The sequence below is a fragment of the Haliotis cracherodii genome, unplaced genomic scaffold (genome assembly GCF_022045235.1).
Source record: "Haliotis cracherodii isolate W230 unplaced genomic scaffold, xgHalCrac1.p SCAF_2, whole genome shotgun sequence".
Lineage (NCBI taxonomy): Eukaryota > Metazoa > Mollusca > Gastropoda > Lepetellida > Haliotidae > Haliotis > Haliotis cracherodii.
In genome coordinates, this window is record NW_027266275.1 from 16253360 (window position 1) to 16279935 (window position 26576).

Sequence of the window (26576 nt, forward strand, 5' to 3'; positions counted from 1 at the left end):
CAGCCGGGCATGATCACATGCTTAGAAATGTGTTGGGGCGGGGAGGGGATGGGGAGAGTTGGGGAGCATGAATTTACATGTGTATGATATTGTAATGATTGCCCTCACATTATGGTGTAAAAATGGAGTCAGGGTGTTTAATGGATAATGGGTCTACATTAACCAGCAGGTCATCAGAATCTCTGGAAATACATGCAGGTGACATCTGGACAGGGAAATGAGGTGAAATGAGATACCATGCCACAGTTTTACATGGCTACCCCACTCAGACACAATATACTGAGCCTCAAACCATCATCCTTCAGTTCTCTGGGCAGACGCTCTACCCACTAGGCCATGGAGGCGAGTCTACCCACTAGGCCATGGGGGCGGGTCTACATACAAGGCCCTGGAGGCGGGTCTACCCACTAGGCCCTGGAGGCGGGTCTACCCACTAGGCCATGGGGGCGGGTCTACCCACTAGGCCCTAGAGGCGGGTCTACCCACTAGGCCATGGAGGCGGGTCTACCCACTAGGCCATGGAGGCGGGTCTACCCACTAGGCCATGGAGGCGGGTCTACCCACTGGGCCATGGGGGCGGGTCTACCCACTAGGCCATGGAGGCAGGTCTACCCACTAGGCCATGGAGGCGGGTCTACCCACTAGGCCATGGAGGCGGGTCTACCCACTAGGCCATGGGGGCGGGTCTACCCACTAGGCCATGGGGGAGGGTCTACCCACTAGGCCATGGAGGCGGGTCTACCCACTAGGCCATGGGGGCGGGTCTACCCACTAGGCCATGGGGGCGGGTCTACCCACTAGGCCATGGAGGCGGGTCTACCCACTAGGACATGGCGGGGGGTCTACCCACTAGGCCATGGAGGCGGGTCCATGCTTGATGAAACCAGCCAGGGGCTTTCCTACCTTGCAATCCCGAGGTCACAATGACTGCAGAGTACAACTATCAAGAAACAGTGAGTGAGTGAGTGAGTGAGTGAGTGAGTGAGTGAGTGAGTGAGTGAGTGAGTGAGTGAGTGAGTGAGTGAGTGAGTGAGTGAGTGAGTGAGTATGGTTTTACACTGCTTTTAGCAATATTCCAGCAATATCACCAGAAATGGGCTTCACTCATTGTACCCTATCGGGATATCGAACTCAAGTATTTGGCGTGACAAGCGAACTCTTTTACCACTAGGCTACCCGACCATCCCTTTCAATATATAAATAAATATGGCATTTGTGTTAATACCTAATCATAGCTCATACTACATGTGATATGTTGTATTGGGACAAATCTTTCATTTAGCTTCATATTGCTGACAAAAGCATTACTACATACATGGAGGAGTACTGCATCGATACATGGCCCCAGGGCACAATACTCACTCTAGGGTTCCCCCATCTAAAAGACTCAACTGTGTCAGTGTTAGTATCTAATAGTTAGTACCATCAAACTTTACATAGGGATGAGAATGGGTATTTTCCTTTTCAGCTGAAACATCTTTGCAATGGAGCTTGGTCCATAATATGGGGGTTTTACGGGGAAGCCACCAGACTTCAACAAACTTGTGGTCATTAAAATTCGAGGATCCGCGGAAAATTCTCATCTCTGTTTACACATTAAAATATAAAATTGCTATTTCATATGTAATGTGCAGTAAAAAACTACAGCCTTTCACTTAAGGTGTACGAACTTATCATTGGCACAAATCATTGGAACACAAAAATATGGAACACTTTTTAAGAGAAAGTAACAGTTATGGTGATATGTTAAATAAATTACTGATTGCAATTACAATTATGACTCTTAACTCTTTTTTTTTTAATTTAAAAAAAAGATTTTGAGGGTATGATGACTCCCAAAATAGAACGCCTAGGAGAATCCCTGCATATCTTGGCCCAAAGTATCATCATGTATGCAACTTTCAGTGCACCAATACACCACTAAGACTGTCTGTGGTTTGTGTGTTTCTCACCTCCCCCACCAGTCCTAAAATGCCATTCTATCTAAAAGAAAAGATTTATATGTCCAGGAGTGTGACCCAAGAAAATATTCATTACACTTTGAAATAAGTTTACAAATTTCCTGTCTCACAAAAATATTCAAGGTACCGGATTCCATGTAAATAGGCACTCCGGGCACTCTTCAAATAAGAAATAAGAGGCTCTTATTAGAATGTAATTTTGGTGAGAAAAAAAAACAGAGTTGAAAGATTGTACATTTCTTGGTTTATGCTCACAGCCTGAAATGATATATGCGTATTATACAGGATAGATATATTATTCAAGAATTTAATTGCCCATAATTAAGGGTGCATATAACACACGAGTGCGTATTATACATGACTAAATTAGTCTTGTGTGCATTGATCAATCAGAAAGGGTGCTAATTGGGATTGTTCACTAGCCAATATATTATCAAATATCGCTGTGGGCGCTTATTAGAGCAGGGCACTTATTACGTCGAATGTGATATTTGCAGAAGGATATTCAAAGAAGAGAAGTGACTTTGCCCATGGCCTTGTTTATTCCCCATCTTGTTGCACTGTTGTTCCCTTTCAGATACAGCAATCATCATAGCGAACAAAACGAAACAATGATGCTAGGAGTACATGCAGTTTGAAAAATGATCAAAATACATAACCATTTTCAAACTCTTGAGGTCAAGATTCAAATTGAGACCTGTTTTGGCACATATATTCACATAGTAGTTTTATTATCAACAAACGTTTTTTCTTCATTTTCTTTTCATTTTGTTTGCCTGCCCACTCTGTGGAGCTGAACGTAGATTCTTTGTCGTGAGATGACAGACAGGCTACAATAGGATATCTAATGGGCAAGGCATCTGGTCAGCAATCACTCAAACCGAAGGCACCATCATCAAAGGCACTTTGATCAAATTGACCAGATGGCCCAGTGACCTTGAGTGTTGGACACCTATCTTGTATAACACAGCTGGTGAGGAACATTTGGTTCAAACTTCAGTCGGCCAATCAACATGAGGAACCAGTTTTGGTAGTGGAATATCAGCATGATCAAAGGACAATACAAGAAGGAATTTTGAAGAGAATATGTATCAAGAGAGCTTGAATAACACTTAGCAGACAGTACAGTCAAACAGTCCTTGCACTGGGTAGAAAAGTGCACAGAGCAAATCTTTTTACACTGTCCATCCTGAAAACTCTTGGGACGATACTTGGGACTATTCTTATAAACATTTCAATTTCTTTTAATAAAACAAATTGGCAGAGAAGCTCATCTTCAGTGACTATTCAATGACATAAAATTTAAAGGGTGAGGGTGTCCTACTGCCTGAGTAGTCTCTTTTATGAAAGAAATTCTGAACAATGCTAACACAGAGCTCCAGATAAGCTGCGTATCTGCGTGAAATACGCATCAGAAATGCAGAAATATGCAGTAAAATATAATCCAAGCGTATCAAATATGCAACGAACATTACAGATACGCTACAAAAATAAAACTTGTGCGTATCATCAAAATATTGTGAAGTAACCCTGCGTATTTGATTAGCAAATGAGCAACTTATATTGAAATTATAAGTTAGCATTCCGTCAACCTTGCCAAACTCATCATGATAATTTGTCATCACACTTTCTTGTGGAAGTATGGTGGTATTTTTTAGTCCTATAAAGCTCTCGAACCCACACGACACCAGTTTGCAGGGACTAGATGAATAGTGTTTTTAAATATTTAACTTAAATACCCACATGTGTAAAAACTAGTGGGTAACAGAATATTTGAATACGCACCTAGAATTACTGATACCCAATGATTTTAAAATGCATGGGTAAAATACCCACAACACCAAAAGCTTATCTGGAGCTCTGTAACACAATGCATTTTTGGTTCAATGTTGTTAATCTTTTAAGTTAAGTTTATAATTGATCAGCTTATTTCCTGCTGCAATACATTCAGTAGTTAAGTTGTAAGAGGCTTTGCAGTAGCAATTACTGAACCCCATCACACTAATAAATCCAGACATATCACAAATGTTAACTGGCATACAGGACTTGACTGACCTAGCATCTCACTCATTTACATATTACCACTACATAACTGAAATCAGCTGCTGGGGCCAATATACGAGGGTGAGTGAGTGAGTTGAGTTTAACGCCGCTTTTAACATTATTCCAGTAATATCACGGCGTGTCAGCTTAATGTGGGAGGAAAGCCCGAAGTGATGCAGATCTCAGACGTTTACCACTTCGGTGAAACCCACGAGCACGGGTACGGTGCTGACAAACCTAGAAACAGAATCGGGGCGAACCGGGATTCGAACCCACAATCATAGGTTTCTAGCATGCCCATGGGACGCAACTCTGCACAGCGAATCGCGGCGCCTTATATACAAGGGAGGAGAGGGAGGACCAGGCAACTGTAGAGGTAGATCTGCAATATATAAAGCCACAGTGGCAGGTTGAGAGAGAGGGATCCACGGTCATCTTGAGGCCACTGATCGTAACAATACCATGTTTTAATCTCTTATTTTCTTTCTCTACTGGAAACACCCTGCCATCATAAAGATGTACAACCTTCACAATGACCTTGTTATTCATGATGTAGCAACAACACATTATTCTGAAACACCAAGAACCTGCCTGATTTTATGTTTGTTTGTTGCTTAACACCACAATATTCCAGTTGTACGATGGCAGCCTATAAATAATCGAGTGTAAAGCAGATAAACCAGTGACTGATATTATCAGCAATGATCCATGCCATCCAAGCATGCTGACACACTATCAACAAAATCACCAAGTTTGACCACATGATCAATTTAAGCATGTTAAGAAAACTGTGGGGTGTGACTTTAACAATCAAATGTGTGTTTTTTTAAAGTGTCGAATGAGTTAGGCACTGAACATTTTGTCGGACTGCCTGTCTCTGAATGATATTTGGCACACTAGAAGTGAATTTTAATTTTTTTTTGTTTTTTTTTTATGTTTCATCTTTGAAAAATTTATGGGACAAGAGTGCAATCATATTTTTCATGTCAACACATACTTGGTGCAAGTTAAATAAAGTTCCTTAAATCAAGCCCTGGATGGAATTGCAAAATAAGATAACATTCTAAAAAGAAGACACCCATGATATTGATGTAAGCATTAATAATGTTAATGGACAGGCCTACTTGAAATAACCACAAACTGAAAACTTTCAAGAATATGGTAACATTAAGTAATGGATATGCCTGATAATGTGAAGTTATTGGAAAGAATGTGAGAACACTAAAGTCAGCAGCTGTGCAGGGTTTTTGGGATAAGACAAACCAGGAACGCAGAACTGTTCAAAACAAACTATGAGGTAAACATGGTAAAAGTGGAATATAATCTGTGCCCTAGTTCTATATATTCATCATAGGCATGATATTGTCAAGGATTAATATCAAACATATTTAGCCAAATATAGAATGTGCCAATATCAATCCTGAATCACTGCCATCCATATTGGTTGACATAGAAGACGATATCTCCAAAATGGTCTTTCAGACACTGGCATTAACACTAATTTGCTGGCTTCAAACATGTACGTTCATTATCAAAAATGAATTACATATCAGCTAAACATAACAAACAAATTTTTTTCCCTGCCATGTGTGAGACATGTGTGAACAGATGGTAATTGCTTTTGACATGTTTGACGATCCAGCAACGAGAATACTTTGAGTTTCATTTGTCACAACACAATGACAGCGGTTCTAGATATCTGGAATTATTCAATGACAACATCTAAATCAAATTCTGTAGCTGTCTTTCTATTATTTTTCAAATATCGTGAGAAAAATAAATATTAGTCATGTTTCTAAACACAGACATTTGACTCACAATGTTCACGCTTGCTTTTCTCAGTTCGCGATTTTCCTCTTGTAACGATTTGCATTTTAGTTTGTAGGTTTCCAACTCCATCTTCAATACTCTGTTTTCCTGACCCAGGGATTCTATTCTCTTTTGCAGTTGTTCCATCTGTGCTGGTGATGGTGGTTTCATCGTAGGGCCCCCGTCAATGGAGCTTGTGTCGCTCTCCAACTCACTAGCACTGTCCGCCATTGTGATCGACAAAGATCAACAAGCGTGACTACCTAGCCGCCGCTACGACAACATATATCAATACAATTTTCAATGTTTAAGTCGAATATCAACGTTGAATTTCAACACAAGAACACTTCGGTTCGAATTTTTGCTGATTAACTGACTCCATGTATAAACCAGCGACGTGATAGATCTGTCAATAAAATAAATTGACCTTGCGCTGGGTCATGACCCGAGAGGTCATTGGCATGGTAAGGGATCCTTGATGTTTTTAAAGTGCATTTCTGAAACTAAAGCTACATAATTTGAGTTGAAATAAGGTAGCAGTTGTTAGTGTTTTTAATGTAGGTATAAAAATGAGTTACATAATATTCTTTTTTTTAAAGGAATTTAAAACACTGTATCGATCAGAATAATATTTTGACAATAAATGCTCCTAAAACCCCGGAAATTAGTTTATAGTCCACTAAAGGTCAAAGGTAAAGCACGTTGTAATACGCGCGCAGACGCGCGATAGAGACAACATAATGGATGCAGTGTGGAAAACCGTGAATGATTATTTACCAAAGACTAAAGAAGTAAGTTGGTTATGCAAGATGTGCAGAGTAGACTGCATTTAGGTTGACATCATTCGACTGACAAAACAAATTTTGCCTGCACGAGTACGATCACTTCAATGATGGAAGTATCAACTTGTCAAAAGGCACTGAAAAATGCGCTGATTTGGGTTATTTTGTCTTTTCTATTTATGGGATTTGATGATTTGCCATCGGCTTAGGCTAAACCGTAAGCTCGTGACTTTCATGGAACCGCAATAACCTTCGTGAAAATGACGTAAGCAGTGCCATAGTCTGGCTTAGATTCTTTGGAAAATGTGCCAGGCCTCGCTTAGCATTGTCAAAATATATCATTATTGTTATGAACGAAAACAAACTATGATCGTATCATGCATCATTCTTCACTTGTCTTTATACTAATGTAAATAATACCTAACACACACACACACACACACACACACACACACACACTGATAAACAACTGTAACTTATATTTTTTATATTATTACTGTATCAAAAATATGGATCAAATACTGTTATTATTGTATGCATTTAGGATCCAGGAGATTAAAAGGAGAAATCTGATTTTTTACACCTTTGTACTGTTTACTGCTCACACATTGTCTTCCAATAATATAAGCGCAGACATGATGATACTTGGTGATTCCTCCCATTCATTTCTTTTGAGTTATGTTTGTTTATTCTAAGAATAAAAGCTGCAGTTTAACTTTACCTTTGGAAATATATTCAATGAATGTATGAACCGGATACTCAAATATTTTTATCAGTATTTCTGAGGCTGTAAAGCACCATAATATGCGAAGAAGGCTCATGTATTGAAAGCTAAATATACTTTGACAGGCATTTGTTGTGATTTTGTTTGTACATATTGACACTGGGTTATTAGTGATGCAACCATCAAAACCATTGACATGTTGAAGAAATGAAAGACAAACAAGATTAGGATAAGAGCACTATTTCTCTATGTGGTTGAAGAAAAGATCCTTAGAATGGGGTGCCTGTTTTCCCTAATCTGTAGAAGTAATGAGTCATGGTGAAGAAATGCGAACATTAGCGACACTGAGCTATAGTAAGTTTTTGTCATTAAACAATATATCACATGACTAACCATGGGTCCGGATAGTCCTGTGGGTACCTGGGTCCAACTCAGGACCCACCCGACCCGAGTACCCGAGTTATATGTCCCAGTCCTAATAGGAGTACTGGCAAAACTAAAGAGTACACTTTGAGTATTAAATGGAATTTAACTGATTTAATCTTGTATTTCATTTTGTGTGGGGGTGGGTGGAAGGGGGAAAATTCAAATATTATGAGCAGAATTATTTTACATTGTATCCCTTCAGCAGTAAGTTGGGGTTTATAAACATTAGTCCAGATATACAATGAATAGTTTTGTAACCAGACAGTGTAATTACATGATTAATTTGCGTACTTCGGTACAGATTTGTTGATATGGTATTTCCTGTGTTACATGCTCACATTAATATCTTTGCATTGGTTGGTTGGTTTGGCTTGCTTGCTTGCTTGGTTGGTGTGTGTGTGTGTGTGTGTGTTTGTGTGTGTGTGTGTGTGTGTGCATGCAATCAAAACCCGTACATACGCCGATATGGCCTTTATCTGGAGCCCTATGAGATGTTGCATAGTGAGTCCTGTGTTACATATTTACTATAATGATTGATGATCATTAATTAATCAGATTATTATAACATGAAAAAACAGGAAGTAATTAAATATTCATATAATATTCCTGATTGATATGGTCATATCATGAACAAGCTTTGATTACGAGTCACTCACTGGTCAGATTGTGTCACATCCCATATCCCAGCTTGAGGCAATGCCAGGGTGGTGATACTGAAATGTTACATCTTTGAAACTGTGCTGCAGTACATTCACCCCGTCATGGAATGATTTCATTTCTTCAAAGCAAAAAAAATGTAACAAGTTCAATGTGTGTTAATAGTTACTTGCTACCTAGCCATGTAGTTTGTCGTCACATACAGATTTAAGGTATCCTTCAACAGCCTTTGGGCGGTCGGGTAGCCTAGTGGTTAAAGCGTTCGCTCGTCACGCCGAAGACCCGGGTTCGATTCCCGACATGGGTACAATGTGTGAAGCCCATTTCTGGTGACCCCCGCCGTGATATTGCTGGAATATTGCTAAAAGCGGCGTAAAACCATACTCACTCACTCACTCACTCACTCAACAGCCTTTGGTGGAAACAGTATGTCTTTGCATTTGCAGAGTTTTAGAACACCTGACCTGCAGTGCATGTTGTCCTTCCTTTGAATCCGGTGAAACGATTAACCTGAGATACATTCCAAGCCTTTTTTGTGTGTGCGTGCATGCGAGAGAGAGAGGCCAAATGTTTGTGATAAGTGGAGGGTAAATGTAGGCCAAATGTTTGTGATCAGTTGATGGTAAATGTAGGCCAAATGTTTGTGATCAGTAGAGGATAACTGTAGGCCAAATGTTTGTAATTAGTTGAGAGTAAATATTGTAGGGCTAGCACGGGTACACCAGGTACCCAAGTCTGGGTTGGGTAATGTTGTTACCCAGGTATTAATACGTTTCCTGCACCCAACCATGTGACAATAGATAGTTTGTGCCAAAGACAGAAATGTATCGTAACCTGTATTCAAACTTATAAATATAGCACAGTTTCGAGGTTCAAGTTTTCTTACTCAAAGCCCCAAATTTTGCAGAAGACTGGAGTTTTAGTTTTATTGGAACTTGCCATGCCCTATTATCCTGATCTTCATTGAGCCAATCAGTGAGTGAGTTTGGTTTTACACCGCTTTTAGCAATATTCCAGCATTATCACGGCGGGAACACCAGAAATGGGCTTCACACATTGTACCCATGTCGGGAATAGAACCTGGGTCTTCGGCGTGACGAGCGAACGCTTTAACCACTAGGCTACCCGACCGCCCCTCATTTAGCCAATCAAAGAGACATAGATAGAGCAAAGGCCTGTAATAAATGTATTAAACTTTTGGGAAAAATGTGAAGTTTAAAGTTATTTGGCACAGCAAGTCAGCGACATAAATATAGATATAAAAAACTACAGTGTTTGCAAACCATTACCTATTGTTCATATACTGATTTCACAATATAATGGAATGAGAATATAGGAACACACATCATTTATTTCAGTTAACTTTAATCACCAATTCAACACATTCTGTTACAATTTACTTACTTTTAAATAATATGCAGAGATTATTTCTTATTGTTTTGACAATTAATACACATTGAATTGTAACTTCAGCTCTATATCTCCTTAATTTTGGAGTTTGTACTTCCTAATGACAACATTAAAACATGCTTTATATAGCTGAAATATTGCGACTGCAGATCTAAAACAATATTCACTGTCTTTCTCAAAATATGCTCCAGGTGAGCTACAATGCTGTAGTACTATGTTATATTACAACTAGTGCCTAACTGTTTTTCTTTTTTTTTAAGTAGTTTTAACTTCACTGTCATCATGCTTTTAAGTGATAGAAAGCAACAGACCGTTCAAAAACAACTCATCTCAAATTATGACTCACTATCTCCTACTAGTCCTAGGGATGGGTATTGGAGTCTTAGAGCATGTAGAATGGATCACAATATTTTATGATGTGCAAGGCTGCATTGCAATACGTATCACGATATATTGCATATTTTTAAATTTTTAATTCAGAAGCAGTTTGAAACACCTGTTTAAGAATTGAAGTTCATATATGGAACAAAACAAGATGACAACAAATTGTTTACTCATTCAATAAATAGACGTAGATGGTCGCTCCAGATTCACCCTTTAGGTATTTGGCAAGTGTATAACATTAAACACATGGTAAAAATTACCAGATATATCGAGCATTTAAGAATGATATTGTGATATGTATCATTGAGAGAGTAGACCTCAATGAACTAATATACTGGTAATACCACGCACCCTCACTCCATATTTATAACCTACTTGCCTTGTTAACCTGTACTCATTATCTCAAAGCATATACTTAGCCTCTTGTGAACTTTGACCAGCAAGTACAGCGGGTCCGGCAAGATGAACAGCATGTTACCAGTTGACCTTGTGGTCAACTCAGAAATGGATTCAGAGATTATCTAGACCTGCTCAGAGGCCGACGTCTGCAGCAAATGTCAATAAAAGTTCCCAATTTGGAATTATAAATTTCCCAATTCACGTAATAACTAATAACTGATGTTATGGCCTTGCAGAGGTGCCCTCTATTTCACTGATAAAAGAACCAATAGTGAGTGGGTGAGTTGGGTTTTAACAGTATTCCAGTTATATCGCGGCGTTTCAGCTTAATGTGGGTGGAAAGCCTGAAGTGATGCAGGTCTCAGATGTTTACCACTTTGGTGAAAGCTATGAGCATGGGTATGGTGCTGACAAACCTAGAAACATAATCAGGGCGAACCGGGATTCGATCCCACAATCATAGGTTTCTGGCGTGCCCAAGGGACGCAACCCTGCACAGCGAATCGTGGCGCCTTCGCCAACTGGGCCTTCCGTGTCCCAAAAGGACCAATAAGGATCAAGAGGTTTTGATGCTTAGTTTTATATTAAACCATTGAATGCAATCCCATCATGCAATATTAAAATACCTCTGAATTTAAGAAAATAACTGTGAGAAAAAATCTTAATTTTGAACAAAATAACAATATTTTCCCCAATTGACTGCTAGAGGCACTTAGTTTAAAATCCAAGATAAATCCCTGGGATTAACCTATCGTATTTGACATAATAAGCAACCAGGGTGCTCTCAAAATTAGAAATAGGGGGTTCTTATTAGAATATTTTTTTGGTGAAAAATAACAGATTTGAAAGATCGTTAACTTCATGGTTCATGCTGACAGCCTGAAATGTTTATATGCAACAGATATATATTTCCAGAATTTAATTTCCCATAATTAAGGATGCATATAACACACGTATTATACACAAATAAATAAGTCTTGTGTACATTGATCAATCGGGATTGTTCACAAGCCAATATATTAGGAAATATCGCTGTGGGCGCTTATTACGTCAAATACGGTATTTGCCATATTAAGCACCCTGTTCCACCCTGCACATTTAAACAACCAATCAACCCTGTACTATTTCTGAAAGTTCATAAGACGGTGATATATCAAATGCTATAGAGAGGATGTATTTATATTTATGATTCATATTGCAAATAAAAAAAAGCAACCAGAATATGTACATGTAGGATAGATTTTTCTCTTGTACATAAGAATAATGATTGCAACATAATCTCCTTCAATCTTTACACTAAAACCTGGGACATTATGTTATTGAGACACAAGAGCGAAGGTAAACATTATATGTCAGTGTGATTTCTACTTCCAGGTTATCATTAAGAAAATCACACATGGCAGTATTGATTACAGTTTTTATAAAATGCTTTCCATAACGGAAAATACATTTCATGTGTCATTTGCCTTGTTTCGAAACCTAATATCACCCCAAAGTATTAGTTTCTGTAATGTTTGAACTAAATTTGGTCTCTCGCATTCAAACTCTGACAAGAAATTTATACTCATTGTGTTTGTTTAATGAGCACCTTGTTTTTTAATTTTCTAAACACCCTGAGCCTCTGATTCAGCAAATACAGTAAGGTCCTGTGAGAAAAACATATTTCCCATGATTTGATTGTAATTGCAAACACAGGATTAAAATACAACACATTTAGCTATTCATTTTTTTAACATTTTATCAAATATTTTATTTAACATTTTATTTAACATTTTATTAAATAGAATACCACCCTTCGTACCTTGTTACAATATTATTACAAGTGTATCACATTATTTGCTTTACCGTTATGACAGTAGTGACCAAACACTGGCAGACACTAGGCTTGTGTGTGTGGGCAAGAGGTCATTAATCGGGCACCGGAGGTGCAGTCCATGTGACCTCTGTGGCAGCTGCTGAGTTGGCAGAATACCGCAGGTTGTTATCACCAGGTGAAACAGATGTTGCCTGGGCTGGTCAGATTCACAACATCATCAACTCATAACCAGTATTTCTTCTTGTTTTTATGTTGTTGTTTTAAGGAGAACATTGCTTTTAGTCTATAAAGGGCATGGTGAGCCCATAGCACATATAATTAAATCATTAATATATCAAGAGTATGATTAAAGGTAGCTTTAAGCTGAATTAAAAAAATATAGATGATGTTTCTATATAATCATAGAAGAATATGGTCTAAAAAGCCGGGCAAGCAACACAGCACCACTTCTGCATAAATCCTGTTTATTTGCAGGGTTCTGCATGTTGTAAGTATCGTATGTCAGAGCACACCTTGCTCTTACCTGCCATACATCTTCTGGAATGATGGTCAAAACATGCGCTACCACTTTAATGGAACATGTCAGTGAGGAGTTGTTTAACTGACACTTGTACCTGGAGTAGGTGTGGCTTTCTGTTTACTCCTGTAGGGTGTGCTTGGGTCAAACATTCTTATCTGCTTTGCCCACAAACATGATGTGTTTCATTTACACTCACAATCTTAACATGCTTAATACGGTAGTTGAAATGTAATGAAATAATAATATTGAATTTAATTTCTACATTTTCAAACATAATAGTTGAAATGTATTGTATTTCATTTTTACACTCACATAGTAGAAATGTTTTCAAATAATAACCTTTAATTTAATTTTTTGCACACGCAAATTTAATAGTTTTGATGTAATGTAACGATTAGAGAAAACATGATATTTAAATTATTTAAACTGTGATAAATGTTGATGTATCAAGACCATGTGACATTTTATTATTTTTATTTGCATTTGGAAATATTCACCTGAGCCTCTGATAGGTTAAGTTCAGACTCAAAGCACATGACATCTTGAGTGGATTAGTGATGTTTGGAAATATTCAACTGAGCCTCTGATCGGTTAAGTTCAGACTCAAAGCACATGACATCTTGAGTGGATTAGTGTGATTTGGAAATATTCACCTGAGCCTCTGATAGGTTAAGTTCAGACTCAAAGCACATGACATCTTGAGTGGATTAGTGATGTTTGGAAATACAGTCGTGCCTCGTTTATACGGACACTTGCGTCATTTCACAATTCGTCCGTATAAACGAATTTCCGTATACCTGAAACCAGTTTCTTACTGGAAGAGTTACTTCCCTTCAATTACGCAACTCATGACAAAATTCCTTATACATATTGTTTTTATTAATTTCGGCGAAATCGTGCGTGAAGCGATCGGAAGATCGCACAACTCACCGTTATTAACAGCAACCACGGTCAGAATACCGCTATTGACGCCTTGAAACGAACTTTAGTTGACAGAGAATGGATACATATATCATAAATGACACACTTTGACTCGTTAAAAGTCATATTTGTTTTTGTTTGACGATTCTATGTCAACATGAAATTCTCGCGATCACGCGATCACGTGCGCGTGAGCCTTGACGGTGACTGGTCAGACTGGTTCCATGTAAAAAATAATACCCGAGAATAGCGATCAGCTGCTTCGCTTAGGGTTATTTTTATTTTAAATATGTTTAGTAAAGGCTGCATATAATTAAGAAAATAATGAAATATATTATTCCTGATAAAAAAAATAGTTTAAGATACAATTGTTGTCGATCCTTGCATTAAAAATCCTATAAAGTTATATCATTGGGTGTGTCTTTACCGAATCACCGGTCGATTCCAAGAAAACGTGTGTACAGCTGATTGCTGTTTCCGGCTTAGTTTACGAGAAAATACACAAGGTAATCTTAATCCCTAGATATAAAACAATGCCACGTAATGTTCTCGTAATACGTAATGAAGTTCAACTTTGACCTCTGACCTCCACAGACGCCATATTTATCGAGGGGGATTACATGTACAATAAACAAGCTCGTCTCAAACGTAACTCAGTGTCACTTGGTTAATTGACTTCTCACGAATCAAAGATATTACCACCAGCGGAAGTGTACTGTCCGGATAAGTGAGACAATTTTGAGTGCATTTCAGTGTTTTGTGTATGAAAATGACCGTCCGGTTCCGGAAACTGAATTTCCGGATATACGGGTAAATTTATATAGTAATTATTTCGTTTTGAATGAAAATCGTCCGGGAACCGAGGTTTCCGGATATCTGAAGTCCGTATAAGCGGGGCACGACTGTATTCAACTGAGCCTCTGATCGGTTAAGTTCAGACTCAAAGCACATGACATCTTGAGTGGATTAGTGTGGTTTGCAAATATTCACCTGAGCCTCTGATAGGTTAAGTTCAGACTCAAAGCACATGACATCTTGAGTGGATTAGTGTGGTTTGGAAATATTCACCTGAGCCTCTGATGGGTTAAGTTCAGACTCAAAGCACATGACATCTTGAGTGGATTAGTGTTGTTTGCAAATATTCACCTGAGCCTCTGATCGGTTAAGTTCAGACTCAAAGCACATGACATCTTGAGTGGATTAGTGTGGTTTGGAAATATTCACCTGAGCCTCTGATCGGTTAATTTCAGACTCAAAGCACATGACATCTTGAGTGGATTAGTGTGGTTTGCAAATATTCACCTGAGCCTCTGATCGGTTAAGTTCAGACTCAAAGGACAAGACATCTTGAGTGGATTAGTGTGGTGGCCTATCTCTGTGGTAAAGTGTAAGCTACTCATGGGCGCACTGTGTGAAACCCATTCCTGGTGTACCCTGCTGTGATATAGCTGGAATAGTGCCCATTGCTTCTTGAAACGGGTACATTTAACAACAAATTTGTCTATAGCCAGCAGGGCTTGCTCCTTTCAAAGTTTACTGGCCGCTTTTCTGTACTAACTGGCCACACAACTAAATGATGGAGGCCGCCAAGTGGCCGAACCCGAGGTCATATAGCGACTGAGTCACTAGGGGGACTTAGAACTCCCCACCCATAAAATGTCTTTACCTGCACTCTGAGATTAAATCTTGGCTTCCATTTGCCTCATGTCATGGTGGTTTACAAGCAAATACAGATGATGTTGTAAACAACATATCTCTCTTTGAGTTAACCATTCACACGACCCCATCACCCCTAAATATTTTCTCATGATTTTCTCATGAAATACTTAAACATACACAGAGAAGGGGTGAAATTTTGACTTGCCACATTGGCCATGTACTTAACATATCAGCAAGCCTTTTGTTATTTTAACTTGCCACAGGCCAACAGGCCAGCAGTTTTATCAAACAATCTTGAAACTATCTCTCACTGTAAGTGTTATAGTTTGTTGCACTCGTATTAATAACAGTTATAATGGTGTTTTTTGCTTTTTATGGATGTTAATAATTTTGTGTTTTTGTCATTTTTTTCGAATCATTTAGTCTAGGATGATGGTGGGGGGGTTGTTTTTATAGAAGATCATGATGAATACGAACCTTCCCTATTTCTTCACTTAACATTCCACACATAAGATCAATGGCTGAACATATTGAGCCTTACTATGATGGACTACGTTGATGGAGTTGATGGAGTTAATTTTTAACATAATTCCCCGACCGAGGGCCACACACTTCTGCCAACAATGCTGGAGTGCCTGGACCCCCCTGGTGTAGAAGGCTTCCTCCTGGTGCTTTCAGCCACCCCCTGCATCAATCATGTCATTTTCTATTGGAAATCAGTTAAGTTTGAAGGTTGTGAGAGTTGGTTGAGAATGATAATAATAATTCAAGTGTTTGTTTTCAGGAGTGGAACTGGTGGATTAAGTTTCGTAAAGCTGATGTCATCCTCAAGAAGCATGACAACTTCCTGTACTGTGAGATTGCCTTCTATGCCATGGCCTTCCTTACGTTCATTCATGGTGAGGAGGAGTACACGGATTTACTCCACAGTCAAGACAAAATTATTCTTAGAAACAAACCTCCATTAATAATAGGCCTTTATTTTGTATTTGTTGTATCACAAATATGCCGAGTCATTGCCAACCCTGTTTTCATTGAAAGATTAAAAAGAAGTTCAATCTTTATCTTTTTTCCATGACACCTACACGTTAACATTTTGTAATTATTGAGTGTTTTCAAGAAAGTCATCAACACAAATAAGATGCTTAATTCGACATCCATATTTTGATAAATTGATCAATCATTGCTGATTCTGTGCAAAATAAGTCCAGAGTTCTGTCCCTTGTCCTTGAATTAAGAGAATTAACTTTTGTCATTCTTTAGTCATAGGTGAAATATTTCATTTAATTGACTTTACGTTATTAATTTTGAAACAGCAAAATATCAGCGATAGAGTACAACATATTCAAAGGTTTCAGAAAAATATCCAGTTAAATTTTGCCAAATCAGATTGAGATAACACGGCCTTATTTAACACTGACGATGTGTTCCTTTCAGCTATGCGACATGGAGGTAGGTTTCGGTGGCTGTGGCTAGCATCAGTTTTCCATGGCCTGACGGTGGAATGTGTCAGCTACTTCCTCCCCGACATTGACAACTTCTGGCACGCACAAGCAACTGTGATGCTGCTGGGGCAACGACTACCTCTCCATATTCTGTTGCTGTGTAAGTGGAAGCATGATCACCATGGCTGGGGGTTCTGATTGGGTAGGATTTAGGGGAATGGGTTCATCTTGTTTAGTCAGTTTTGTTGGTTTGTTGTTAACGCCGCACTCAGCAATATTCCAGCTATATGACGGCAGTCTGTATGAATAATCGTGTCTGTACCAGACAATCCAGTGATTGATATCATGAGTATCGATCTACACAATTGGGATACAATGACATGCATCAACCAAGTCAGCGAACCAGACCTCCCGATCCAGTTAGTCGCCTGTATTCATGGTTATGGCAAGCATGGGTTGCTGAAGACCAATTCTAACACGGATCATCACAGGTTCAGTCAGTAAACATGTATTCTTTTTTCTTGTTTAATTTTCATGGCATTTGTGTTTTACCAAACAGCTTGGACCGTCTGCAGTTAACTTAACGGGACAAGAAACAAGTCTATTTTTTGTCTATTTGTCATATATAACGAGAAGGAAGTTCTCTTTTTTGCATTTAGTGGTACCTCATCATCGTTCTACCTTTAACTTAGATTGTTACTCGTATTATCCCTCGTTCACATGCACCTCTATACTTATGTGTGTATATTTGCATATGTCTGTGACCCATGAAGATTCCGGGGTAGAGTAGGTCTTTAGCAACCCATGCTTGCCGTAAAAGGTGACTATGCTTGTCGTAAAAGGCGACTAACGGGATCGCGTGGTCAGGCTCGCTGACTTGGTTGAAGCATGTTATCGATCCCAATTGCGTGGATCGATGCTCATGATATTAATCACTGGATTGTCTGGACCAGATTCCAGAAGGAAGAAACGCATAGTGTATGATCGGATAAGTATTTACAATTGTACTTTAAATTGCAATTTACAAACACAAAAATTGCAGGTTTTTTTGACAGTGTTAGTGCATTTTATTAGTTAGACAGGATGCAAGTTTGCTTGTGGTTTGGTGTTGCTGTTTTTCACTCAATTGCCGAGCAATAACCAGAGCTCCCCCCCCCAGAGACTGAGATGAGTTTGTACTGCTTGTTACAGACCCATCGTTGTACTATGTGGCATCAGTAGCTGTCGGACATATGAAGCTGAGGGGATGGGCCGAACCTTTTGCAGGTACGATCTGTTACGGAAGCTGTTACATGGTTTCATCAAGTCACTTTCCCGTTTTAGTTTACTGAGGGGGCCACAGGGGCTCCGTTATCTGAGCTGCAGCAATTTGCTGTGCAGAGTTGTGTCCCTTGGGCACACCAGAATTTGCTGTGCAGAGTTGTGTCCCTTGGGCACACCAGAAATATATGATTGTGGGTTTGAATCCCAATTTGCCCCGATTATATTTCTAGTTTTTTCAGCACCATACCCGTGCTTGTGGGTTTCACCAAACTTGGCAAAGTGGTAAACTTCGAGGCCTGCATCACTTCGGGCGTTCCTCCCATATTAAGCTGACACTCCGTGATATAACAGGAATACTGTTTAAAGCGGCGTTAAACCCAACTCACTCACTAAAAGTTCCAAGCATGTTAGGGGGCGGTCGGTTAGCCTAGTGGTTAAAGCGTTCGCTCGTCATGCCGAAGACCCGGGTTCGATTCCCGACATGGGTACAATGTGTAAAGCCCATTTCTGGTGTCCACCGCCGTTATATTGCTGGAATATTGCTAAAAGCGGCATAAAGTCAAACTCACTCACTCACTCCAAGCATGTTAGAACTGTTTAAATTGACACTGGGGCTTTTAACATGTACTTTTTGTATTGCTTGACAGTGGGGCTTGTCATATGTCTTGATTGTATTGCTTGACCGTGGGGCTTGTACATGTATGAATTGTATTGCTTGACGGTGGGGCTTGTCATATGTCTTGATTGTATTGCTTGACAGTTGGGCTCAGTGTTGTTATCCTGGACGTTCCCTACGACATCATGGGCATCAAGCTGTTGTGGTGGACATGGCACGACGATGACCCCAACATCTACGATCGCCACTACTCAGTGCCGTGGACCAGCTACTACTTCCACGCAACTTTCGCTGCAGGCTTCACTTTGGTTTTCCATGGACTCCGCAACTGTTTGTGTCAGAGAGCAAACAAATTCCAGTCTGCTGGGTAACATCTTTGTTACTCCTGTCCCTCTAATTTAGACGTCATGCCAAAGGCTTGATTTGATTTTTCCCACATTTGGAAAATTTGTCCAATTCTAGTGTCCTTGCTGTTATAGCTCTCAAATATTTTTGAAAGCCGCATAAAAACAGTAAAATACATTTATAACAAAAAAAAGTTTGATCCCCTTACTTTTGCTGTATATTCGTGGTCATTTATATGCTTATAACGAACTACGGTTATAGCGAACTAAAATTAGTGGTCCCTATGAGATCATTTCAACCATAGTTTAATGTATTGTCATTGCTCTCCTTGTCATAGCTCTCATGTTAACAGATAAAATTCAGGGGGTCCTGGAATATTTCTAAAGCGACCACACTCGCTCACTCCACTAATTTAGACCATTTCTATCATTTCTCCAACATGCTTACATATCATTTCATTTATGGTTGGTGTGGTTAGCTATGGTCAAAGGGAGATAACAGATCCATTTTATGTAATGTTTCCACTCTACAACATGGGCATTTCATTATACGCAACAGGATATGGGTATGTCATGAGCAAAACAAATGTTTTGATACCTTTATGACTTCAAGTTTTGTCGTATGAAAAGGTCAGTTGTATTTTGTGTTAACATAAGGTTCCTGTTGGAGCTGATGGTTGCCATAGCGACTGGCCTTCTGGCCATGCCCCTGGGAGTGCTTCAGTTTCTGCCGATCTACCACCCACTGCATGACTCCTTCAAGCTCCACACAGAGGTATGTGTTCTCATGCTGCTGGGAGTCTACGGCCTCCTTGTGTGGATTGCTGACAGAACACCACTAGAGGGAGCCAGGGGACCTCAGAAGTCAAGTAAGTACTTCCTGTCTAGATTATCAGTATGGTACCTCTTCAGTTCACCTCCAGGGGCGGTCGGGTAGCCTAGTGGTTAAAGCGTTTGCTCGTCACGCCGAAGACCCGGGTTTGATTCCCGACATGGGTACATTGTGTGAAGCCCATTTCTGGTGTCCCCCGCCGTGATATTGCTGGAATATTGCTAAAAGCGGCGTAAAACATTACTCACTCACTCACTCACCTCCATAACTTGGCTATCCATAACGATGAAGATTCTTTCATATTTTCTAGTTTTTACTGTTACATCAGTGTCATTTTAAGAAATAAAATTAGATTAAGAAAATCAGTCTGAGGTTTTGTCATGATTAAATCTATTATGTCCATCTGAGCTGTATCTTAGACATTTTAGAATCAGCAGTGTCATGTTAACACAATTTATGTGTGTCTAAAATGTGTAGAGTTGCATCTCTTAGTTGTGTCAGGATCTGCTGATCTCAGAGTCAATTTTCTGATTCAGCATCATCATGATCCACATTACTTTGAGATTTACTCCCACATTATGCTGACACGTCATGTTGTGTTCAAAATTAAACATGGACCCTAAGAGATCCTTGTTAAAACCCTTGTGTAAGAGATAAGATACAGGGGTCCCTACACTGGAATACTTTATAAGCAAACCTTGGTGACCCAGAACCCTTTAATACTGAACACTTCCATGATATAAGTTACATGCTGTTCAAAATGTTATTAAACTCAACTCATTCACTCAAACCATTGGTGAAATTGAGATAGCCTGAAGATCATTTTGGATTAGTTGTTTATATAAGATACCTAGATTTTTTGAGAAAACAACTAGACCCTCTGGATTTTCACAAGGCTCAGCGTAACAGACAAGTGTCCGTGTCTATCCCTAACGCAGAGTTGCCAACCATTACACTTTTCAGCCTAAAATTATTCTATTAATTTCATCCTAAATTACCTTGTCCACCCTAAATTTGATTTTGACATTATTATCACAAATAATTACATGCAAAAAAATATCACAAAGATCAAATTGTTAAAGCACTGGTCACGGACGCATGCAACAGGGATATATTTGCAAGTATGCCTATTTTTCTTCGGAACTCAAAACATCACCCTGTCAATTAATAATGTTTTGTCACATGTTGAATATTATGATTTAGTGGAGCTTTGACCATGTTTCAACAAGGAGGCAGCATTCCAGACACCTTTCCCAAGTTTTTTGAGGCCCTTTTTTGTTACCTGGCTAAAATAATGGGGGCTTTTGGGACATGGAATACTTTGTTATTCAATTTCATGGTTTAATCATAAACTAGTCAAACACAAGCAGTTTAAATTTAATATTTTCTGCTTATTTTAAGCTTTATCGCCCCATATTTCAAATAGTGACGGCCTGTGCGACTATTACTAGTATCAATGCATGTGAATGTGTGTTTCACGTACATCTAAGCCTAACGATAATGCTGATGCAAAAACCCACATTATGGTACCTTTAACATTACGCTTTTTCACATGAATTTACAATTTTTAACACACTCACTACTCGAAAAGCTTCAATTTGGGTTGGCATCTCTACTGACATATCTTACAAATTCACTCACTCACAAACTTACCCCCCTTGAATGTGTCGCTCTCTCCCCATATACATGTTGTAGAAATTCACTCACTCACCCACTCTTGTGCATGTCGCTCTCTCCCCAAATACAAGTCGTACAAATTCACTCACCCCCTCACTCACTCTTGAACATGTCGCTCTCTCCCCAAATACAAGTCGTACAAATTCACTACCTCACTCGGCCACTCATGTGCATGTCGCTCTCTCACCAAATACTTGTCATACAAGTCACTCACTCACTCACTCACTCACTCACTCACTCACTCTTGTGCATGTTTTACCAGGGGGTGCTATCAGCGAGGTGCTGCTCTGCGTGCTGCTGCATTATGGGCTGTACATCTACCTCGTGATCACTGCAGTGCCAGAAAGTATTCAATCCACTGGGTTCCACCAGCCGGTCGGCAACTGCAGCACGACGCTACCCGTCCAGACTCCATTCGGAATGGTACGTACCTCTGTCAGTGATTGAAATAATGTTTGTAGGCTCTTTTGTTGAGGTTTGATGTTATTGTTCTCACAATCTTGCATCATATTCTTATCAGTCCTTTAAAAAATGTTTTTAACTGTGATTGGTGTATTTGGGAAATGAACCATATTTGATATTTACCGCCAGTTTTATTGTTTTGTAATCAAGTTGTAGTACAGTGACCTTGGATGCAACTAGTTACAGCCAGACAGTTGTTACAGCCAATATTTATGTCATTGACATCAGGCCATGATAAATTAATTTTTAGATTTTAATCCTCAAATTTAAACGATGTTAGACATTTTGTTTTATGTTGGTTGGTTGGTTGGTTGGTTGGTTTGTTGTTAACGCCGCACTCAGCAATATTCCAGCTACCGGGGTATATGACGGCGGTCTGTAAATAATCGAGTCTGGACCAGACAGTTCAGTGATTGATACCATGAGCATCAATCCACACAATTGGGATCGATGACCGTGCATCAACCAAGTCAGCGAGCCTGTTGTTTTATGTTGTGTTATCCTTATACTGTTGAAGGTATAATAGTATGTGTACATGCAGGTGGTTCACATGCACCATGAATGTTTGGTAGGACTAGGGTTTCGGTGGGTTGCATTAAGTATTGAAAGATGGGAACACACATAACAGTGTTACTCATCTGTAGCTACAATACGAGGGACGGTGGGGTAGCCGAGTGGTCAAAGCGTTCACTTGTCAGACCTATGGCCCAGGTTCGATTCCCCACATGTGTGAAGTCCATTTCTGGTGTCCCCCACTGTGAAAATGCTGGAATATTGCTAAAAGATGCATAGAACCGTAGTCACTCACTGACTCTAGAGGGAAACTTGGTTCTTATGATCTGAGTTTTTTATGTGTTTTGACGGAAGCTGCTTGTTCCTCTATGTCCATGTCCCCGTTGTCAGGAGCGTATATGTAAGTGAGTGAATGTTGTTTTATGCCACAGTCAGCCATATATCCCCTATATTACCGTGGCTTGTATGAAGCATCAAGATTCTGCTGATTATATGAACAAGCCATTTTAGTACAATAATGACAGTGGTGGATCCTGGATGGGTGGGTTCCCCTTCGACAAGTGGACCCCACCTCCTTATTTTTTTCAGTTCTGGATCCGCCCCCGAATCCGATACACATGTTCTAATAAACACCATCAAAACTAGTTTTTCAACCATTTTGACTTTTGTTGCAGACTCTATCCAAGCACAAGTATCTCTGCCTCAACAAATATGATGAAGGTGTTTTCGACTTCCACTGCATGAAGAAACAGCCCGCTAGCGGTAAAGAGTGGTACACGATTTGCGGCACCGCGTTTCCCAACCATTTTGAGTACATCTGTGTGGTGACCTCATTCTGTGTCCTTGGGTTGGTCTGGTACTGGCAGCTACTGTTCCGCTCCGGTGCTGTCCCCAGAACTCAGGGTCCCAAGACCAAACAGCACAAGGACTAGGCAAGCTCTGCCTCATGCTGCTGCACAAGGGAATCTATGGTCAGGGTATGAAGTCTTCAAGTTACACTGTCCAAGAAATATGATCACCAGCTGCAGAAAGGATTTAAAATACGACAGTAATTATATCAATAATATGCTGAGGAGAAATCTATTTATGAAATTTATAGTTTTATCATTATAGGTTAAATGTGTTTTAATTTTGTCTGAAAGATAAGACGTTTATTTTGATATGAAGGAAAAACATTGTTTGGTATTTCACGTCACTTTGGAACAGTCCCCAACGAATTATTTCATTTATGAGTGACAGTAAAAGGTAGCTTACAGTATGTGTTGTACCTTTACAAATGAGGAAAATATGTATAATCACACCATGATAGGAATCTTTAAAAAATCAGGTCAATGGGACAAAGTTCTTTAATTTTCAAGTCCATTTTAACGTTGATCCACAATTATTTATTCATGGTTTTGTTTGTATGAAGAAAATTCAGTGAAGAATTGAAATTAAATTCAAGAAGTGGTCTGTGAAATTCAGTTTTCCCTGAAACTGACATATCAAAATGGTGAAAAGATTACCTTTGAGACATATTTGCTTTAAAGATTGCCCTTTAAGGTTGTGAGTTTTCATTATGTAAGTGAACTGAGATCTTATGAGATGAGGTATAAATGAGACTGGTAATTACTTCAAAATCAAAATCAAGAATGCATACACTTGTTGTTAAGATAGCTGAGAACATATCATAAGAACACATACCATACATGTTCAAATTTACTTTTGAGCTATTGGATCTTTACATGTAAAGTAAAGACCTGCTTCAGTTTGTGCTTTCCTCCCACATCCCACACAATGTGATATGTCTGAAATACTAGTCAAAGCAGTGTTAACCAACTCACTCACTTTCTGTACCCCTACACAAACGTGAACAGGACACAGTCCACAAATTGATGTCAGCCATTTTGGTAAGAAACCCAGAGACATGCTTCCTCGGGGAGAGGCCTATTGTCTGTCACGATTGCCTTATTCATAGCTAAGGGCAAGTTATGATAAGGGCCCATTGGACAAAGAACTTCATTTAGAGGTGTCCAGTGTAAATATTCTGAGAGACCCAAAACAGTGTAAGGTAGCGACTGTTTAACTCTGATTTTGGAGCCACGCAATGAGAGCGTTACCTGACAGTATGTTTTTGTAAACCAAGGCAGCAGCACTATATGAACAGTATTTTAGTTGTCAGCAGTAGTAACTAGGTTAGAAGAATAATAACAAGTTAGAGTAGTATTTATTGCAGTTGGTTTTGCCCACTTTTGGCTAAGAAGCATTGAACATTTGTTACATAAATTGTATTGCCATGACAGTTCTTATAATGGTATACAGCTAGTCAGATCAGATGAGGCGATAGTTGAGAACGTCGCAAAAAGAATTATGGATAATGTTGTATGAGGGGTTGTGAGAACCTACTTTTTTGTGTGTCTCTCGTGCAGAAAATCACACACGACTGTTGGTAGGAACAGTTGGAACTTGTCTTCCTGAAACCAAGGATCAAATCTTTTGTAGTGAGGAAACAAACTACTCAGAAGTTAAAAAACACCTGTGGTTTTTTTTTCATATGACAATAGTTAATCTGTCATAGCTGGTGGCTATTGCAGAAGCCTTCCATTTGTGTGTGTTCTTGAACTTTTTTTTTGTAGTTTACATCAATTTATCACACAAAAATGAGTACACGCATGCATGCACGCGCATGCACACGCACATGCGCACACACACACACACACACACACACACACACACACACACCTCTATATTATCTGTAATTTACCTTGTGATGAAGGAGCCTTGTGTGGATTATTTACAACTCACTTTTTTTAACCATATGAATGAAACACACTATAATGCCCTGCAGGTGTATAAATAAGTATACAGTACAACCAGGTTATAATGCCACCTTATGTCCATTGGAAAGTGGGGGCGGTCGGGTAGCCTGGTGGTTAAAGCGTTCACTCGTCACGCCGAAGACCCGGGTTCGATTCCCGACATGGGTACAATGTGTGAAGCCCATTTCTGGTGTCCCCCGCCGTGATATTGCTGGAATATTGCTAAAAGCAGCGTAAAACCATACTCACTCACTCACTCACCCATTGGAAAGTATGGCATTATAACCAAGTAGGTGAAACATGGACCTGGTTGATGGACATAAGAACTGAAACACATTCAATTCATACTACAGGTGTTTATACAAACATGATATACCCAAGTTACTTATGTACACACTGTACAATTATGAATATTATCAGTAAGTCAGTGATGGAGCTGATGCTTGCAGTATTGTGACTGGAACAACTGGATGATGCCTAGTCTGTTTTACAGACCCTGATACATTTATATCAACTACAGCCCATGCAAGTCTATAATGTTTGGCAAGTCTAGATTACTGCAGTATCTGAAAATGAAGAGAATCACTGGGCTCCCTTTTTTATTAGATTTTTATTAAGATAACTGAACAACTGTTTTTTTCTGTACGATATGTTAGTCTAGATGATGCCAGCAGTGTGGGTTGTAGAAGACTTGTAGCTGTCCAACTGTCTAACAGTAACAACACATGTCAATCAGCTCTTCCCTTCTCGTCAATCAAATTGAATCATGTCAATTAAACTAAGCTAATGAATGGGAGTGCCATTTAAACTTTCCCCATTAAAGGAGATTAAAAGAGGAAAAGCTGCGAAGACAACTGAGATCAAAACACTTAAGAGAGAGACAAGTTTCTAAAAGAAGAATGATGATCATACAGGCTGTTAAGGGCAGTGTCTCCAATGTTCTCTGCTCTGTGAGTTCGGCCCAGGAACTAACAACTTAAGACACACACCTGAATGTAGATTATTTTTTATATCGCAAACTCAATCAGATGTTCTGATTGTTGTTGTTTTTATAAAATTGCATATCTTTGAGGCATATTTGCTAAATTTCGTCTTGCATTCCTATTTCTCTTTAG

General features: G+C 39.3%; 2 protein-coding genes across 2 annotated transcripts in view; one reads left to right on the plus strand and one right to left on the minus strand.

The window, feature by feature from the left end:
- Positions 1-6222, minus strand: part of LOC139469876 (coiled-coil domain-containing protein 6-like) — a 35945-nt gene extending 29723 nt beyond the window's left edge. The window contains exon 1 of the mRNA XM_071252192.1: positions 5823-6222. Within this exon, the coding sequence (XP_071108293.1) occupies positions 5823-6044 (222 nt within the window). The 5' untranslated portion in view covers positions 6045-6222. The remainder of the gene's footprint in view (positions 1-5822) is intronic.
- A 284-nt stretch (positions 6223-6506) lies between these two features.
- LOC139468756 (uncharacterized) lies at positions 6507-25304 on the plus strand. The gene is made up of 8 exons (XM_071250886.1): positions 6507-6604; positions 16296-16410; positions 16949-17116; positions 18148-18222; positions 18980-19202; positions 19837-20048; positions 21951-22111; positions 23338-25304. Exons 1-8 carry the CDS (start codon positions 6554-6556, stop codon positions 23593-23595), a joined length of 1263 nt encoding a protein of 420 aa, XP_071106987.1. The 5' UTR covers positions 6507-6553; the 3' UTR covers positions 23596-25304.
- The last annotated feature ends 1272 nt before the right edge of the window (positions 25305-26576 follow it).